At 37.1% G+C, this 21,558-nt stretch overlaps 1 protein-coding gene across 1 annotated transcript in view; it reads right to left on the bottom strand.

The window, feature by feature from the left end:
* The window catches only part of LOC104643462 (connector enhancer of kinase suppressor of ras 2), a 205,289-nt gene that overhangs the window by 101,712 nt on the left and 82,019 nt on the right, over window positions 1–21,558 (bottom strand). Inside the window, exons 4-5 of the mRNA XM_075763063.1 lie at window positions 8,212–8,414; window positions 6,588–6,675 (exon numbers count right to left, since the gene is read on the bottom strand). Coding sequence (XP_075619178.1) covers window positions 6,588–6,675; window positions 8,212–8,414 — 291 coding nt within the window. The remainder of the gene's footprint in view (window positions 1–6,587; window positions 6,676–8,211; window positions 8,415–21,558) is intronic.

The raw sequence follows: 21,558 nt of genomic DNA, 5'->3' as shown, positions 1-21,558 counted from the left end.
ACTGTCACAGTTTGGTTCACTCCATCTTTTGCATCAAAGCCCTGATTGTCTGCAGCATCCACAAACAAGGGATAAGAAACAGCAGTGGTCCCATCTCTTGGGAGAAGTCCCAAAACTGCTCTAGCTTTGGACTTTAGAGGGCATAACTCACACCAAAAAGGGATGGGAAAGAACACGGGCTTGCTTATGTTGAGCACTGGTCCAGGGACATCCAGGGGGTTTCACTGCCTTAAGACCTCCCAAAGAACAGCCCCGTGCCAGCTTTCCATTGCACAACATTGCTATTAATCAATTTAAAGTAGGCCTGAAAAACAATATTCCTAAATCAACCTCTTTATTTGCTTAGGACTTTTAACTTCTAGACCAGTCATTTTCCTATTTTAGTTATCATTTTAAGAATAATAAATGTTATCACTACATAACTTAAAAGTCATTACTCCCTTAACTTGCATTTTGATTTAGTGATTACAGTGGCTAGAATATTATTTTTCATTCATAAACAAAGCATACAAATTCCTAAAAGCAATCTACTGCCTCTGCTGCTCTTTAATGTTTTGAACATTTCCTCAGTACAATCCTCTATAAAGCAAGACAGTCACGGCAAAACAGCATTTAGCCCAAATGCACTGAGGCAGCTCTTCTCCTGCCAGTCAGCACTTCAAATCACCACACAGGCTCTCCAGCTATATTTTACTAAAACATAAAAGGAAAACACAGAAAACTCTAGTTTGCCAGACAGAGGTTAGAATAGACTCCTCAAAAGAGCTGGCCACCTCAGAGGCCGGGCGCAGCCAGGGCTGCAGCCCCACAGCTGGGCTCCCTCAGCTCCAGAACCTTTCGCCGCTCGCGTGGGGCAGGCAGCCCACTGTGCTCCCACACGGTGAGCACCGGCCTGCGACACCTACCTGTCATCAACAGGGTGCTTTTCTGTAATGACATCTGAGGGGGAGGAAAGATTTCTGAGGTACCATGGCATCTCCCTGTGTTCAGGGAAACCAGCGCCCTGGCCCTGTGGCTGGCAGGAGCCCCAGAGCCCCGTGAGGGAGGAAGTGAAGAGGCCGCCACAAAACATACTGAGGACCAGGCAGGGTGGGATCCTCACCTTGGCCCTTGTTTATCATAGGAATCTTGTTTATAATGCTGTATTGGCACTGATTATTTACATTTAAGTGAGTTAATGGTTAATAACAGAAAAATTATGTTGGGAAATTGCTAAATACTTCTCCCAGTGCTACGTCACATTGGAAAAAAGCTCTCTACAAAGCAAAATAAGGATTTCAGGACATATTTTTAAGTATGAGGATATGACATGTAAAAAAACACTGTCTTGTTTGTTTGTCTCTTTTCCTTTGAATAAGTTTTACAGTAAAATTTAACATACTGATATACCTAGAAGATTCCCTCAAGTAACTTAAGATTCCCCACAGTTCTCAAGATTTCCTCTTTCCTGGATCTTAGTGAGTTATTACTAACAGGTAATTGCTTTAAACTTCCCATCCCTGGCAGTGTTCAAGGCCAGGTTGGATGGGGCTTTGAGCAACCTGGTCTGGTGGAGGGTGTCCCTGCCCATGGCAGGGGGGGTGGAACTAGATGGGCTTTAAGGTCCCTTCAAATCCAAACCATTCTGGGATTCTATGAAATAATTCCAACATCCTCACTCCATTCACTCTCAAAGTAGCTTAGCTATATGATCAGCTTAGCCTGTGGTACTCTTTGCAAGAGGAACAGCAGCTAACTGGCAGATCTCTGCTCCTTTCGTCCAGCGGCTCAGACCCTCAACTGTATCCCATCTGTGCCCAGCTCCGGAACCTTCCTCCTTGGGTGCCACTTTGGGGATCTTGTCCCTCATGTCCATCTGAGGACACTGCAGAGCGGCTTGAGCTTGCCCCAGCCACTCGGCTCTGGGTACCAGCCTGGAGAACAGGTAAACATCACATCCTGAACTCTAAGGGTCATGTTTATTTTCGACGATTGGCACTTTTGTAGAGAAATTAATTTCTGAAGTGAATACGGTTTAAAGAATATTGCTGCAGAACAAGAAAGTTAAAATCAGAAGATTGTGAGTGCCAAGGAACACAGAGAAGAATTTATGTTAGCATTTCATGGTCAAGTATCCCTTTGATGTTTCTTCTGTATTCATACTGTTATTTTCTACAGCACAAAAAAAGAATTCAATTAGTCAGTTTGGTTGACAATGCCCAAGGCAGTTTTTCCTACAAGTTTTACACACTTCAAACAGCACATCCACCATCTCATTTTAACCCTCCAAGTACCAAGAGAACAAAATGATCACAACAGGGCTTACAGCTTGACTTCAGAACTAACGCTCCTTTCTAAATTATTCCTTTAATTTCTGTGCTAGAAATATAATATGAGCTTCATTCTGAACAAACTTAATTACTTCAGGTCAAAGAATAGAAGACTTATGTATAGTAAAACTGAAATTTTACTGTTTTGTAGAGCAGAATTAATGGTAGCTATACTTATGTTGCACATTCAAGATTACATTAGCATTTAAAATGTTAATGGCTTTGGGATTCCTTCCAAAATAGATGCATATTGACTTTTCTTTTTTTAAAATACATCAGACTAGTTTAATGGAGAGGTTAAAAGCATTTGCAATATTATACTAAAATATTAAGATATGTAGGTCACAATATTCTTCTCATTTATTTTTCTCTGATACATAGCAATGCACCAGGGATCTCATTAAAAACCCCCACAACTTCCAGGACTAACATTTATAGAATTCTGATCTATTTTTCTTGGAAAATAAATAATAGTTACAGTGATATTCTTTCTACGTCCTCCATAAGCAAGATGACATGTTAAAAGTGTTTTTTCTTAGAGTTTAAAAAACTCTTAAAAAAAAATTAGTAGCTGCATTCTATTTCCCCTCTGTAAAATGATAAAATACAGGAATTACAAAACTAGTCCCAGCAGCAGTATTACACACAAGCTAGCTTCTGCACTATCCAGAACATCCTACCTTTCAAAGGTACAGAATGCCTTCATAAATCTGATAAAGTAAAACAGCATTCCTTTGAATATTCATAAAAAGAAAAGGTCAGTAGGACTTGTGCTAACCCACACTATACTCATAATTTTAGTTTGTAATTCTGAAAGAAAAAAATTCCAGTACTACTGAAAATTGCAGACACCATAAAGTATGTTTTATGACAAGTCTTGAGGACAGTTAACTAACACATAAAAATACTAATACATGTAAAATATTTAGTTCGTTAACTTAGTACAATAAAAGAGCATGAGTTAAGTCATCTACTGAAAAGAAATAGAGACCCTATAGCAGAGCAGCTTGGAGGAAAACTTACAACCTTGTGGTGTTTCCCAATATAACACTGCAGTAAAGATCTACTGCAATCTTTGAAAGGTGGATATGACAAAATGATATTTAAAAGTATATTGCTTGCATACATAAAATCAAACACTCTTCTGGAATTCACACATTAAAAAGAACAAGATTGCTCTGAAATCAGGCAAATATACACCAGTAAATACACTTAAGTAACTTATTTTACTTGGCTTAATTAAGGTAATCTATATTTAGAAAACAGTGAACAGATGTTTGGTAACAACATGTTCTTTAGCAAACGCAAGCAAAATAAGATTGAGGGGCTGAAAGCTGAAGTCTGCAAAGTTCAAACTGAAAATAACACCCACATTTTTAATGGCAGTTGCTGAATCACAGAATAACTCAGGTGGAAGGGACCTCTGGAGGTTATCTAATCCAACCACCTGCTCAGAGGAGAACTAATTTAAAAGTTAGACCAGGTACAGAAAACTACTAAGAAACAACAATTTCTATCAATTGCAGTACAAACTAGATAGCTTTAAAAAACCATATGCTTCATCCTAAATACAAAATATTTGACTAAACCTAGGGTAAAAATCTGTGATATGGTCTCTGAATTTATCTCAGACATTTGCAATGCTCTGATCTAACATGCTTTTTTTGCACATCATCAACACATTTTGATGGGACATTGCACCTCAAAATCAGGATGTTTCTGCATAATGCTATTCTTTTATAGTTTCCCTACTTATTTTAGTGAAGGTGAGATCGTGAGGGATAAGAAAACTTAGCAGAATAAAGTACATTCCCAAGCATAAATGAACAGGTATAAAACTTGTCTAAAACTAGAGAATAAAAATCAATGTTCTTATAACCAGTGTGAGAATATACTATTTACAGATAAGCAAGTGACTGCTTGACGTGTTGTGTAAATAATAGTACCCAACATTGCTGTTCATCTGTTTGGTTTAAATGTTGAATGAGGATTTCATCTGCACCCTCACACAGAGAAAGAATATGACCTAAAAGCTAAAAAAAAATAATCTATTTATTATATCTAAGAGTATGTCACTCAGATACATACAGTACATTCTAGTGAGAAGATTCATAAGCAGGGTCTGTATTAAACTAAAGTTACACAGTAATGCGCCCTTTTTAGAAGAAAGTTCACTTTGAGTAGCAGCTAGAAGGTATGCACACAAAGCACGTTAATTTTGCACAAAATAAGTCTTTAAGTGAGGAATGTTTTCAACCTTATGTGCCAAATGCATAGCCTGGACTGCTACTTTCACACTGACTAAATTAAATATATAAAATTTATATTATTTATAAAACAAGGGGTATCTGAAAGGATCTGAGATCTAGGTTGCTATTAGTTATGCCTTTCATATTTTAGCCTACAGTTAAGACTGCAATTCTGGTTTAGGTGAGACATTTCTGCTTTCACACATTAAGATCAATTTTCCTCGGGTTTAGTAACAGCAAAACTGTCTCCCTATGAATGATTTAATTTTATCTGCTCTTTCTGGTGCTAAGTTTAGCATATTGTAAAAAGATCTTAGCAGATGACTATCGAACAACCCAGATCTGACAATAAGATAAGGAAAAGACAAAACTTGATTTGGAACCGACCTGAAGAACTAACTAAACATTTTTCATCTTGGAATGTCTCAGAGTTTATGCTAAAAGACCGATTGTTTTTAAGTTGTCAAAAGGAGGACAGCTTTGGGAGTGGAGTTGAAGAATTGTAAAAAAAGAACCAAACTATTGCTGGCAGAGGAGAACTGAATTTCATCTGCCAAAAGCAGTGAAAAGAACAGAAATGGAGACAGAAATTCAAAATTATACTATTTTCACCTAGACCCCAGGGGGAAAAAATCCAACTCGCACAAAGTGCATTATCAGCTGAAGGGTGGAATTAGAATCTGAACTTTTTATACTGTAGAGAAGTTCATTTTGCTTAGTCTGTAAATCAAAAATAGCCTAGTACTATAAACACCTTGTAAAAGAAAGCTTAATAAAGATACATAAATAAATGCCTACATAGGAATTTTTAAACCAAGAAAAGAGAAAAAGGATCTATGTATTTTTGCAGTGCAAAACAAAAAGGACAAAATTTCTAAAAGGAATAAAGCTGAATATTATAAAGATAATAGTGTAAAACACAAAGACTGATCTTTATCAGCCTTAGTTCTTTTTTCAAAGAACTAAAATGAAATTGAAGAGGGGGGAAAAAAATTTGCAGAATGCTACTACTCCAGGAAACCTTTTAAATTAAATGACTGGTCTGCTATGAGGTTCCATGGAAAACCGTGCCAGCACAGGACAGAGGCAGGCAGTGGAGCCCTGTATACCAGAGGCAGGGCCAGTTCAAGGTGCTTACAAAGCTACAGCTTTAGCTGAGCTTTCTTGCTTTCCCTCCTACAAAACTTTCATCTTTCTTATTTGCTTCATTCCAAGGCCTGTTCTCTAGCCTCTCTGTGTATTCGAATAACACTGGTTTGTCTCATCAATATTTTTATCCACTCACAAGAGGAGAAGCTCACTGTAAATATTTGTAAAACAAATTTCCACTCTGTCTTCCTGTACCTGTGTGTCACCTCTTCTCTTACTCCAGGGGCAGACACTGTCAGAGACTATTATTATTTGTATACTATGTAGTACTACAGAACCAGATAAATTAATTTTATGTACCTGTGGACTGTACTACATTACAATTAAGTAATGAATGTCAGTGATGATAATACTACTACCCTTATTTGTTCCATATTTGGTTTATTTAATGTCATGAATGTTATTTCATGTTAAGCACTAAACATCTTTCATGTACCTGGCTCTCCTTTAAGTGAAGAGGCCACAGTGCTCTGGATATATTCGTATGTATTGTAAGAACTTATGCCTGAAAGTTTTTTGATCATTCATATTTTAATCTGTAATAAACTGTTAGCAGTAGTTAAGCTGTTTCCCACGGTGGTTTTATTCTTTTGTTTAACACTTGCGTGGTGGTAGATAACCCAATATGAAATTGTCTATTGAAAAGCAAAATGGATTATTTTTAACTTCACGCTGTTCTTCAATCTATCCAGGCACATGAGGATAATCAAAGTCCAAAAAAATCTTCCCATCATTCCCAGAGAAAGAGAACACGCAAAGAACAGAGAGGTAATACTAAAACAATTTTTCTGGTGAAGTAAAAGCTTAGCCATGTTTTTACCATTGCAATTTTTAAGCAACAGTATGAAGAGGACTCGGAGCAGAAGATAACCACTCCTACCTGTTGCACAATAGTTGTTAGTTCCAGGCACAGTTGAACAATGTTGTTTTTCAGCAGTGAGTATTCCGTCACGCTGACAAATGGAGACCTGTGACAAAGGATAGGTTTATACAGCATTAAGGATTATAACTGCTGTTTGCAGTATAAGAAGTTGTTAAACAGATTTATGGTCAGTAAATTTGTTTTCATAGAGGCAAATATAATCAGGTTGGCTAATTGTTCTATGGTTTAATCAAGGAAAAAAGTCCTGAAATAATGGCTATAGTTTCCAATAGCACAGTCTTACTGTTTTTTTGAGGCTTCAGAGACATTTAGAAGATATATGTAAATACAGAGATCAGTTCTACACTACAGAAATGACAATCTACACTACTAATCATGACAATCTCCATCAGCAAGTTACACAACTTTTGTAAAATATGCCTTTGAAACGAGAATGGCAGGAAGGATATAAACTGGATTTTGGGCAGAACATCAGAAGTTATTGTTCTTGTAGAAAGTAGAGATAGGAGGTTCCAAATCATTGTTAGTCTAGATTTCCTTTGTACAGCTCATTAAAAAGACAACATTTCTAGTATGACATCACTTCAGCAGCAGTTAGCACCTTAATTCAGAGAGCAAAGTAGCATTTACTTAGTCACTAAGAGCTTCCTGCACACTCTAATTTTCTTCAGGCTTTCCAAATTCCAGCTGAATATGACCCGATTTGAATTTATAAGAAGTGACAAGGTCAGAGTCTGAGAGAATATAACTGCTGGCATTAGGTTAGGAAGATGTCACCAGGATTATACAAATCCTGTAAAGGAGGGTGATTCACTCTCACTGTGATTTCTAAGGTGCCATTTATACATTCAAGAGCATTCAGATTCAAGATAAAGCTATCCGTTGCTATAACTCCAAAGAAAGAGAAACAAAACAGAAATACTCTGATGCTATTTTATGTTTTGGTTTCTGTCTTTCCACAGTCAAAATTTTAACTACATTTATTCAGAGAGATACTTTTAATCAAATTCTCAATTTGTAAATGAAAAACAAAACAAAACAAAACACACCCCCGCTCCCCCCAAACACAACAATGGTTGATTGTTGAGCATTAACCAACACCACAACTGGACCTAATACATCAATCCTACTTTTGACAAACAAATCTAATAAGAATTTAATTTTCAAACTAAGCAGGAACTGTAATTTATTTCAAATATTCTTAATTGATTTACTCAGCTCCAGCTTTTTTGAGTCTTTTTCATGGCTGAAGGACAGTTCAAACTCCACAATCTTTTCTTTCTTACCCTTCTTTCTGAAATTACTGATGACGTTACCATTTGTGGCAGTGAGATGACAACTTGGAATAGCACAAAAGCATTCATTTTGCACAAAATACTATCAGACTGAAAAGAATCTGAAAAAGTAACTAGAGGAAACTTTAACACCCTCCTGAAAGAAAAGGGTACTACATTTCACCTCTGATATTTGAGAAATTTGCAACCCCAAATCTAGAGCTAGAATTCCAGAACTGCCATTTTAGTATTAGAATAAAAAACTAGAGGAGAAAAAGGAAAGAACAAACAGAAAACAACCCAAAGAATTATTCTCATGCATAAAGGATGAAGAAATAGTAAGTTACCTGTCCAGCCAGGCTAGTAAGTTCTTGGCAGCACCAATCAGGTCAACTACGGAGGTAAGAAAATCATTTGGCAGTCGTCTGGAGGCCCTGCCATCATAATGGCCACTCCTCCTTCTACCCGTTATAAAGTTCTGAAGATTTTTGGCTGAGGCATTCAGCTTGTGAGATAAAGTTCTCAGGTTTTCAGTCTCCAAACCATAATTCTGAGGGGAAAGAAGAAGATACACAATTAAGTGAAATGGTGTGTTGCAGCTAGGTGAACAAAACTGTGAGGTTAAACATTCTGAATGGTATTGGCTGAAAGGACAGGATAGTTATGGACGCCTGGTGTTAGACTAAGCAGCAGGCTACTTTGTTTAGAACATACAGGATGCATCCACCTTGTTAGCACAACCACCTCTGCTGTCATCAACACTCACAATGCTAGAGTCCCCAAATCCATCAGTCCAACTAAGGCGCTGAGAGGAAGGCAAAAAGAATCCCCATATGCTGGTTCTCAAGGTCTTTCCCATTTTTCAAAAAGTGAAGATGAGTCAGTCCACTATCCCCTACCTGATGCGGTTCAGGGTTAAGTAGCCGTTTGGGATATTTGTTACCTCAGAGCAGGTCTTTAGCCGTCCCACTGCACTGGATCTCACTCACTTGGATTTGTGTTAGTCCTTCCACTAGCTTGTAATAACTTAGCCTTAGCAGAACTTCCCTTTCACTTACACTGTGAATAAGGTCTAAAATTTTATATAGCCTTGGTGACAGGCTTTTACAGGAAAATTCCTTCCTGAACCCCGCTGTTGTTGGTAAGCAGCTGTCCCATATGTGATGTAATGTGGGAACAGTCAAATCAGGTCAGAGCAAAGACGTAGTACTTCTGTTCCAATGACTGCGTAAGGAAGAATCTGAGCACAGAACAGACACGTAGTAACAGCTGTTAGTGGTTCAGAGGCTTCAGACAGTGACAGTGTCTTCATATTTAACAGTTCTTAATGGCTTTTCTTCAATTGTTCTAATTCTGATGGGGGGGTGAGCGGTTTGAATCTAAGTAAAGTTTTCCACACACAAGTCCCTTTTCCCATTATCCACGTCTCTCTCCTTTTCTCACCAAGCCAATTCCTTGCTTAGACTCAGGTAACAAGCTCATATACATGAGATAGCTCAGCTCATATACATGAAATAATTCACTCAAATTCACATAGAAAGTCTCAGACTGAATTGAACCCAGATTTCTTGCTGCCACAACAGGATATAGCATATGAAAGAATTTAATGAAGATTTAAACAAAAAACAACTATCAGAGTATGAATTGATTGACCACTGTTAATTTCAACTATGCATATGTTACATAGGATGACTGATCATGAATATCACATGCTAACTTTTCTGCCTAAACATCTTCCTCAAAACAGAGGATAAAGAACCACAGACAACACAATGTATTGACTAATAAGTTTCTGAAACAGAACTGTACGGAAGTCAAACAACATACAAACAAATGCTTGGTAAAGTTGTTTGGACCACTTACAGCTGGTAGTTAGGACCGTGCCTTCTCCACCAGCCATTGTCCCTCTCAAAGTTGCCTCTGAAAAATAAACCAAGCCCCCTGCCTCCAGCTTGGAGGGCAGCCTACAAGGAATGGAAACACTTTGCTGTCTTAGTTTACTGCAAAGAACTTAGATTTTAAAATAATTTTAGATACCAGTGACAAAATTTGTTTCATTGTTATATATGTATCATGCCTAAAGCATCACAATCAGTCAATGAGGTTTGGAAGCATCCAGTTTCAGATTGAATAGTGAAACAAATGAAGGTTACATTAGTTTAGCCACAGATGTGAACAATTTTCAATCTTTTTTCCAGAACAAATACTGTACTGTTAGCAACAGCATCACTAAAGGAATTCATTCTACTTTGGAAAAGTCAAAGTTAAAAAGAAAGTTGTATTTGATATTAGATGCCATCTGTTTAATATTTCCAGCTAATCTTTCTTTTATTAAAGCACCAAAGGAATTCCCTCCCCTGCTCTATTTTCTCTCAACTTCTACTCATGCCAAGATGATGAGTAAGTGGATGCATTGGGATGCCTTTACCAGCTAGCAACCAGCTAGGCAACACTCGGTTTCCCCTCAAACAGAGTTTGATTTTCCATGATCAACAACACATTACAAGGATGATAAACCAGATCCTCCTGGTTTTATTTCCGAGTCCAACCTTGGTTATCCCTGTGGAAACAAGCAGAAAACGTTTCTCCCAATAATTCATTAGTGCATAAAAGCTCTGGAAACCTATCAGTTTACTTACAAGAAAAGTCAAGCAGGAAAGGAAATAGTGAATCTATAAAAGTCAGTACACTTTTACCAGAGAATAAATGCTGGAATTTTGAAGAAAACATGCTAGATACTAGTGGTGTGATCAACCGGAACGATCTCAAGTCATTAGAAAACACAGAGAGTTGAACAAAAAAATGTGTTTGAGGAAATCTACCTAGTGAGAAAGTTCTTTGTTTTATCTTAAATTCTATTAATTAACATGACAATGATAACCTCAATTAATATCAATATAAAATTTAAAATATAGCAAACAATAGATAATATACATAGATAATCAGAAGATGAAAGGAAATTTTTCAGCACAGTAAAAGTGCTGATGCAAGTCAGTGGGTTAGCTGAGACTTAGCAAGACAATAGAGTGGAAAAGATAAAAATATTACAAAAATGACAGTGAATCAATATCTCTGTAGAAGACAGACATTGTATTGCTCTAAATTTAAGCTTGCCTCAAATCCAAGATCTTAATTTTTAAATGAAGCATCCATAACCAACTATAACTTGGGAAAAAGGGTGGTTAAAAATAATCCCTGAAAGTATTGCCTCCAAGCACCTCATCCTAGTTTACTGCACCACAGCTCACCTCGTGTCAGCTGCACACGTTTCTCTCTCCACAGCCACCTTCCCTGCGATCTGTTTGCCAGGCTGAAGCTCTGATGCCACGAAGCCCCAGAAGAAAACTGTTGAAGGAAGCTATGGCCCCTTGTGAGCTTTCCTAGTCAGCAACCAAGGTGATGGGATATCATAGAATGGTTTGGGTTGGAAGGGACCTTAAAGATCACCTAGTTCCAACCCCCCTGCTGCGGGCAGGGACACCCCCCACTAGGTATCAAGGAGATTGTTCCAGAGGAGCAAAGAGCAAACCAGTGGGTACACACACAAATTTGAACTGCATCGATTATGATTCAGTGAATGTGCTTGAAAACACAGATGGAAGAGTTGCAGTTTATGATAATGAGTGAGTAGGTGGGTAGCCTTGTTCTGTATACATGACACAAAGTATCCAGATCTCTCCTGATTCCTGTAGGCATCTCATCTGCATGATGCTAACTGAGATAATGATTTAGTCTGGCAGGTTTAAGACTATCACAGCTACCATATCAGAGCTCAGTTTTCACAGCCATATATTCTGCTCTCACTGTGTTAAATATGTACTGTTATTGTGAGACACACCATAGGAATGATGCTCCTGGGCCTGTAAAATTCTATCTCCTGGCAGGTGATATCTTTTCTTGCACAGTAAATCCTAGATATAATTTCTGGTTTTAAAAGAAAAACACCTCTAAAAGAGACAAGAGGGTGCCATTAGCATAGGCAGGATTATTTTTCATACCAAGAGCAGGGAAAAAAAACCCCCCAAGGTGTTTTCCACCCCCTGGTTTTGTTTCATGATGCTTAAGGTTGTTGCATAATCATTTTTATCAAATTACTTTATTAGTGAAAATGAACATAAAGGTTTAGAGAACGTATACTGACTATTAAAGCAACCCCAAATGCTGTCTGTTTAGAAGAACTACACAGCCATACAGTTTGTCAAATTATCAGAAATCTGGATCATGAAACTGCTTAGTAGACTCAAGCCGACTACACTCCATTTCACTCAAACGGGCCTGACAGGTATATTGCAGAAAGGGGAACTGCTGGAAGAAAGGGACAGAGTAGCAGCAAATCTGGAACAAAGAAAGATGCGACTAGTAAATCTATTAAATGTTTACTTAAGCTTCTTCACATAAAAGTGTTATTCAAACAGTAAGAAATTCTGTATATCCACTGAGTATATGTGATAGCACTATTACCTGCACACACATAAAAAAGAGTTACACAGAGATGATTTGATTTGTTCAGTGACAGAGCAATTCAGTAGTATATTTTAGGTTGGAGCTCAGCAGTTCCTGATGCCTTATTCAATGAGTGGAGATGGAAAGAAGGATTTCAAGAGAGAGAAATTAAACACAAATGTGAGATGAGAGCCAGAAAAGCTTATTATAGAAGAATATCATTAGTAATAATGCCAAGATGAAGCTATGCTTAAAGTGACACTGGTTAGCAAGATGGCTCGGGTTTAAGGCGAAGTCTGCTTGCTGTCTGTAAAACACAGTTTTCAATTTTAGCAAATTCATTCTTTAATTCTGCAATTTTCAAACTATCAGAGAGGATTCCTGCCAGCCCCTTAGTTCTCCTCTGCTGTTCAGTTTGAGACGCCTGTTCAGTCTTCCTAGTGATTAAGGTTGTTGTAGGGTGGCAAGAAGGAAGAGACAGGACTGATCGCCTCAAGAGCTTTTGCAGTTGATTTTTTTTTTTTTTTTAAGTACAGGAAAAACAGGTGGCTGTTGTCATAAGTGCTAGAATTCAGAAGACAGGAGAGAATACCAGTTTTTTTTAACAACTTGAAATAGACTGATGTTTTTCTAGTGCAGAGCAGAAGACATGATGTAAGAGATACCTTGTTGAATATTCCATACAGTTAAAAATGCATACTGGAAATTGAAAAATAGGAAATCTGCATCCAAACAGGTATTTCTTCCTTTTTATGTCATAAATTCAAACTGCAGAAATAGCTAAATACATTATGACAATGAACCCTCCTGCTCCCTGCCCGTATCACAATTCCAGCTAAGAACTCTGCTTGCTTTGTACCTAGGTTCTGGTGTGAAGTTCCATTTTTAAAAGACAGTAGGAAAATTCAGTACATTTTTTATCCATCTGACAATATAACACCTGTGGGTTTTACATATTCAAAGAAGTGGAATGAAAAAAAATCTTCAGGTATGGCTTAGGGTGTTTTCATATCTTATTGCATGTTTGTAATAACAACACAAATTAATATTTTATTTGTGAAAATTCTAGCTACTAAGAAAAAATAGACCAAATTGTTGTAGGAAATACTAAGACAAAAAATATCAAGTATAATGGAAAAAAGTGATAAGCGCTAATCAATTTTTTGCAAACATTAACACCTGAAGATCAAATGTAGAGCAAGAAATACCTGCAATATAAGAAGAATTTATTTCTTTCTTGGGGAAAAAAAAAAAAGTCAGAATTATATACTTAAAGGTACTAATATAATGAAATTGTTTTGCTATGGTGTGACATACAGAGGTAAAAAATGGATGCACATTGAAATTTAGTTGACACAGGATATAATTTTAGCTAAATAGTTTATATTGCTTAAGTAATGACTTTAAACTTACCTTAAAACCAGATTTATTTCTAATTATAGTAGTTTTTCATGATGTTGTCATTCATGTAAGTAGTTGGTATAATATGTGCATAAATATGTATAAACACATGGAGGCATATACAGCTTTTTCTGTAGGTGATATTTTGAGAATGTTAATTTTCACCGAACTGTAAGATTCAGAGAAATAAAAGTGCAGAGCAGTGGATCTGACTGAGGAGATGAAAGGAAACAACCCTGACTGAAAATCAGGTATCTTACATGAAATTCACCACGTTAAGGCATTGAAAATACCACAGCCTAAATATTGTGCTACACTCCCATTTTCATGTTTCATGCATAAACTTAAAGAACCCCTACAATTTATCAGTCCAGTCCTACCACAGCTGGAGCCCTCAGTTTCAGACAACAGCTCAGGACCGGTAACGACCACAGGGCAGATGTGCCCCTAGCACACAAACGTGCATAGCACAGCAGGCTGCTCCCCGCTCTCCCTCCCAGCCCACCCTGAAAGCAGCACATCTGGGCTCATGGCACACTCCAGTCCCCCGCAGGGCTCAGTTTCCCAGTTGCTGTAAGCTGACATATTTGTGAACTGCCAGAGGAAGATGCTGCCGTGGCCTTTTTCCAAGTCCCAGCACCATTGTATAGAGAGGAGGATTAGGAAATCAATGTAAAAGCTCAAACTGCAGGCACATCTTCCCCACTACAGACTGGTTTTCAACCCATTCTCAGATTATACATGAGTTGACTTAAAGTTATTGTGGATTTCCAACATCTGAGGCAGGTCTGCAGGGAGGCTCTGCCCCTCCTCTGCTGGCAAAGCAGGTCTAGTCCCTTCCAGGCTGCCTGCTCACCTCCGCCAGCCCTCCTGCTCCCCATGGACACACTCACACGCTCTCGGTACAACAGCATGAGACCTCTCCCCACCTGTCTCCCTGGGGCACGGATGCAGCGCAGGGCTCCGAGATGACTAGGAGAGAAAATTCCCCAAAGCAGCTCTGGGCTTTTGGAATCTCCTCTGGGAAAAACCACGATGTGCCAGCTGGGATCCCACAACTCCCTGCATCGCTGTGTGCACTGCTCCTGCAAAGGCCATAGCTTCGCAACGAAAATTACAGTGTTTGCAACAGCGTACAGTCATTTAGCACTTCATGAATAAGAACAGGCAAATAAAGCCTGTTTAATAAAAGCAAAAATACGAAATAATGAGTTTAGCTTAAGCTGTTCTGACGCTTAAATAGAATGAAAACCATCAAAGCACTTTTTTTCTTTTTGGAGGTATGTTTTTAAAGATTAAAGGCCTAACAGAAAACAGAGTAGAAACTTTATTCTAAAATACTCTTCTCTAAACATTTCTTTGATTTCATCTGTTATAATTTTGTGGTGATATTTTTATGATACAACTTCAAACTGAAGTTATCAAAATAGTATGATGTCAAAGTACATCAAGCACTGCATTTCAGTCAGGTGTGTCATGTTTTCCTCTTTAAAAAGAATTTACAAGCTCAATATCCTTTATATGAATAGCAATTTGAAGGAGGTAAAATAGATTTTTCATGTAAATCACAAAGGTCCTTCTTTTGAAATTATCCAAACAAGTAAACAAGTTTTACAATACCATTTAAAATGCTAAATTAAAAGTATGTATTAAACTTTGGTTCGACAGAATATGACCTACTTTAAGCATTTATTACAGATTTCAGATAAAGTGCTAAAAGATCTAGATTGGTATTCTATGTGAACAGACATGACATAAATTGAGCTAAAAGAATGAATTATACCTTGTAATTAGCGTATTATATTTGGTAGTGTTAAAGTTCTGTCAGAGTGGGATGCAGATAGAAAAAAAATATTACTTGACTTGCAGTCTGCTAATAGTTACAGCTTTGGCATAACTAGTGCTTACTTTTTGTTTAGAATCACAGAATAGCCTGGCCCAGGAAGGACCTTTTAAAGATCATCTAGTCCAACGCCTCTGCCATGGGTGGGGACATCTTTCACCTGGTCGGGTTGCTCAAAGCCCCATCCAGCCTGACCTCGGACACTTCCAGTGACAAGGCATCCACAGCTTCTCTGGGCAACCTGTGGCAGTGTCTCACCACTCTCGGCATAAAAAATTTCTTCCTTACATCCAATCTAACTCTACCCTCTTTCTGTTAAAAACTGTTACCCCTTGTCCTGTCACTACAGGCCCTGGTAAAAAGTCTTCATCTTTCTTACAAGCCCCTTCAGGTACTGGAAGGTGCTGTAAGGCCTCCCCAGAGCCTTTTCTTCTCCAGGCTGAACAACCCCAATTCTCTCAGCCTGTCTTCACAGAAGAGGTGCTCCAGCCCCCGATCATCTTCATGGCCTTCTCTGGACTCACTCCAACAGCTTCATGTCCTTCTTGTCCTGGGGACCCCAGAGCTGGATGCAGTACTGCAGGGAGTGGGTGTCTCACGAGAGAGGAGTAGAGGGGCCTCTCAAGGTCTCTCTGGACAGCATCCCTTCCCTCTAGCATATCAACTACACCATTCATCTTGAGGTCAAGTGCAAACGTGCTGAGGGTGCACTCAGTCCCACTGGACTCAATGATTGAGGTCTTTTCCAGCCTAAATGATTCTGTGATTCTATGTCATTATTAAACATTATTGGTCCCAGTACAGACCCTTGAAAAACATGACTTGTTAGTGGTTTCCATTTGTACATTGAACCACTGACTGTAACTATTTGAATGTGGCTAACCACCCAATTCCTTAACCATCTAATAGGCCACCCATCAATTCCATGTCTCTCCAATCTTTATCTAAGAGCAGTCTTGTATGATGCCTAAAAATATCCTCCATTTAAAACCAGCTAGCAAAATCCATTAGTGACCATATGAATCCAGTATACAAGTTCAGGTCTAGAAGCTGGAACCTAAAACTTAACACATATCCAGAATGGTAAAAACAGGACAATGACTATAATAAAATTAAGTTTTGACAACACTTACTGAAAAGTAAAACAAAGAAACCGTGTAAGTTTTAAGGAAACTGTGTGTCAGATGTAGTTCATACAGTGTCAGACTTGTCACTGCACAGTAGTGTTTTAATTGGGTAGCGCTCATAATCACATACTCTGTGAGCAGAAGAGGCATCTGAACAAGAGGAAATTCAACCCAGCATGACCTAATTCTCACAATGTCTTATCAGAAACCCCTACTTCTCCACGGTTTAACTTATCTGTATGTAGTAAATGTCTAGTGGAATTACTATCCTAATGGCCATTGCAGCTACTTTATAGCAAGGAGATGCTGTGCTGCACACTGAAATATGTTAACAAACAAAATTATACCTATTTGGATATTAATCAGGATCAATTTCCCAAATTACAAAAGCAGCCTAGCTTACTAAATAAATTTGCTTTGCTCTGCATTAGGGAAAGGAAGAAAACAGGGGGCACATCTGGGTATGTGCTACTATAACTAAAATATTCAATAATTTATGTATTTTAAAAATTATATAAAATCCTAGTCTGTGTTGTTTTGCAAACTATACAGGTCTTAAGAAAAATACATTCCATCTTAATGGCTGGGGACTGCAGTTCAAGTAAAACATTGCCCAAATTTGTTTCAGCTTTTTCTTTTAGAGCTCTTCTCATTCTAAATCAGTAAATTAGCAACACTATGTAATAAAAACAATCCTTCTCGCTATGTTTACTAACATTTGTCTACCAGTTTATTATGACAGTTAAACTGCAGTATTATAACCTAGTTTATGTGCACAGAACACAACGATATTTCATAAAAAGTATGCAATTTATTAATAACTATGTTAATATCATGTTACTATGCAATATCATAATACAAATTAGAGTACATTATCTGAAACACCTCGATTTTTTCCTTTGTGTAGCTTTCCTCCCCCTAGTCCTCCCTTCCATTATAATTATCCTACATTTCAGAGCAAATTGTGTCACAGTTCTTTCTGGTCTCCTGAGTCTATAATTTGGAACTTGTCACAGTGCTTCTAAGCACTTCATATACCTTCCTATTATCTTGTAAATAGATACGTTAAGTAGATAGTGCTGAGATTAAATATTTTAACTTAAGAACTTGACATTTGCATTATATTTTTTACTTCCAGCAGAAGCTTTAGCATTTCCATTGTAATTGATGCATACAAATGTAATCAAGCATAATTAAGGTGCTTTGAAAAGTTTTTATTGAAAAAGTCATGCGTTTCTGATTTCAGATAAGGATTAGAACATGATAGGCTTTCCTTTAAAAACTGGATTCAAAAAGACCATCAAGAGCTTCTGAAAAAGTTTTTTCAGAATGTGGTATTTAAGTAAAATGTTAAATTTATGTTTAAGTGTTGAGAGTCAAATGACCTGACAGCTGGTAAGAGGAACTGAGTTAGAGAAAAGCAGAAGATGAGGTGACATTGCTGCAGACACCTCCTCTGAAAACATGAAAAAATATATGGCTAGACCGGACCTTGGCATCACTATGGATAAAAGATGATCGAGAGATGATCACAGACATAGTATGCAGTTTTCTTGTTCATGGATCCCAGAAGGGTCACCAGACTTGACCCACTACATGCCAGGCTAAAATCGCACACTATACTAGTTTCTATTATTAAACAGTTAGGAGCATCAAGAATTGACCAGTGGTCTTATCTCCTGCCTAAACATTTTTTAAGTAGCTTTTACGTTGTAGCTCTTGCTACAGATCTCTGACCAAACTGCATAAAGCCTTCTTGGTCTGCTTAATCCTAACGAAGTCAACTTGATTTAAATTCTGTAATATACAAATACTCTATTGGATAAGCTTGAATAAACTGGAACATCTTAATGTTTCTGTTTATGTATGTATGCATATCTATGGAGAGAGACAGTGAGAATATTTTACTGTGGTACAAGTATGTAAAGCACAAAAAGTTATGAGAAAATTCAATTAATTACATGTAGCACAGGCATTTAAAATGTCCTACAACATCAAACAAATTGTATACACAAGTATCTCTGTCAAGCTAATCAGTGAGAGAAGTGTGAATTTCTTAAAATGCCTTTTAAAATTATATCCCACCACTCTATATGAACCAGCACATCATGACACACCATCAACATAATTTTTGGTTAAGATCTGTGAAAACATGAAATCTGCCATTCAATTATGTAGATTGCTTAATGCCATAACAACGTCAAGTACAAAGAACTTTATGCAAATAAAAAAATGCCTTGATCACAACATCTGATCTCAGATGACTTGGGCCACTTCAACATACAGAAGCTTCACTCTGTAATACATCCAGATATATATTTAAAGATCATACCACTCTCTGAGTCTGCTGGCCATGTTCAAGGGGTATCTTAATTTTCTCCCATACATTTTTTCTGTTTTCTTCCTTCTATTTTCTCTACCCCTTGGAGAGATGTATTTATTTTTTAACTTCTAAAACCTTCTTATATTCTTCTTCACAGATTTAGATTACTCATTCAGAAAGTACTTGAATGTTTTTCTGTTTTTACATGGTCTAAATATCTATACCTTTCTATTTCTCTCATATATATATATATTTATATTTCTGTTTAATTAATATTATTTAAAATTGTAGCCCAGACTGGAAGTGTGTAGCAGGGGCTATAGACCGATGGTAAGAAAGAATGATGTTTTATGATTTTTTTTAAACAATATGCAGTAAAAACAAACTTTTGTATTTTCTAGATCAAAATATATGATCTAGATGTAACAGGTATTTGTTATATTGAAATTGTCTGACATATTACAAACAGAATAGGACTAAAATATTGGTGGTCAGCTGGTTTAGATATTCTATGTTTTGCTTGGAATCACCCAGACCACTGAAACAACTATTTGTCTATTTTATGCCCATTCTCACAAAAGCTTTAAAAAAGGAAACTTTTAAGAGAAGAAATTCCCTCTGGAAGGAGAACTGTCATCTCATTTCAGTTGTAAAGTGGAGCATGGTCATTTGCACCTCTGAACCATCAACAGAGTCATTTCTGTGGAGGCAATGAACCATCAGATTCAGAAACAGGAGAGATTGATCCTAACCTGTGCTTAAAATAGCACTCAAGTTTCTCCAAAAAAGAATGCTTTTACTACTTTTCCTTTGAACTTGAGCAGCATCCCTCTGAGCCTTTCATAACTGTTCACCCACTGTACTTTTAATTCACATTTTCTGCTCAACTCTATCTTCATAAAGATTTTAGATCTAAACTCCCTGGAAAAGAATTTACATTTTTAAAAATTCTTCATTTTAAAATGCATTTAATATTTTCTCATTTTTTGAGCAAAACCTTAATATTACAGCAGCACGAAATAACAAAACCTTTTCACAAACATACTAACATAAAAGGGTGAATGTACTGCACCATCCATACATCATTTGTCTTCTGTCAAGCTGACATCTGTGCATATTTAATAGCTTCAATGTCAACTCTCAGAAAAAATACCAGTAGAAAAATAAAGCTGTGGCAGCGTTTCTTTTCTCATACGCACAAAAGTAAGACCCAAGAGGATGAAGGAAGTTAGTTTATCTTGTGGCTTCTTTTCACATCACAAGATAAATTGTTTCCAATTACTTTACTTCAGTAATAAGTAAGGACTGATCTGCATATGGCTTCAATTAAAAAAACATATGTAAGCCAGACATCTGTGATGGCTTGACCTCTTCCATATGTGTATGAAAACAAGCTATGTGGAATATGCTGACCGGGGATACCGTGATAAACAAACAAAGCCAAAGGATCACCTAGTAGATATTACTTCCCAAAACATATTAGACCATGATCTGCTAACTTTTAAAAATTATTACCAAATATTGCCTGCATTAGTGAGTACCATTCCTGCAATTGTTTCCCAGTGCCCACCATGCTGCATGCCACTGCCGATACATTATGTCTCTCAGAAATACTTAAGTTACACCCAAAATTCTTCTTTAGAACTCCAGGGAACTGCACTGGCTTTATTTCAAGGAGAAGATGTCTCAAGCCTTTACTATACCTTTCCAGTACTCTTTGCTCTTTGTTCATGTGCTGCATCCTTCTCAGCAATATCTAATGAAGCTGTACATGTGTAGTACACTGTCCAATAACCACCCACCTTTATTATTTGTTACTAAAACCTTGTGACCAATTCAACTTTGCTATTAATTTCACAATAATCATGGTTTTGTGTAAAAACCAATTGTCCTACCATAGAAAGTCTCATTTTCTCAATTTTTAAAAGTACCTCTTAAAATGAACTATAAGGCAGAAATGCAAGATTACAGAGGATTAGAGATTCAGTACATGACAAAAAATTAGAATTTTAAACCATGGTGAATTATTCAAAGTTCAGAGAATAAATGATGGGCTTGTCTTTTGGAAATGTGGTGTCGACACTGACCATTTCACTTAGGTCAGACATTTAGCTTAGGGTCTTGCAGAATTGGTAGTTCCATGTAAAAGTTATATCAGTTCAGGAAAGGTATATTACATATATTGATAACAATTCAGAGAGAAGCGTACAAAAATTAAATTAGTAACAAGATTCTTTTGAATGTGCATTAATGAGAATATGAAAAAAGTTAATTTATTTTTGTCATGAATTTGCTGAAGGCTGCTCAAACAACTCACAGTCAACAACAATTACATGAATATGCATGTGCATACATATATATTTGCATGCATATGAATTTATCTATAACAATAACTGATCACAGATAATTACTCAGGAATTCAGGCAGCTTATAGCAATTGACATTGTAATAGAGAGATGTATGAAAAAAAACCCTTACTGGGAATTTATGAAAGAAATTGCTCCTTGCAATGAGAAAAGCAATTTTTCATAGGGAAAACATTATCATTCATAACTTA

This window comes from Balearica regulorum, chromosome 11 (genome assembly GCF_011004875.1).
Source record: "Balearica regulorum gibbericeps isolate bBalReg1 chromosome 11, bBalReg1.pri, whole genome shotgun sequence".
Taxonomy (NCBI): Eukaryota; Metazoa; Chordata; class Aves; order Gruiformes; family Gruidae; genus Balearica; species Balearica regulorum.
Note: the sequence above shows the minus strand (reverse complement) of the source record. Positions and strands in the feature narration are given on the sequence as shown.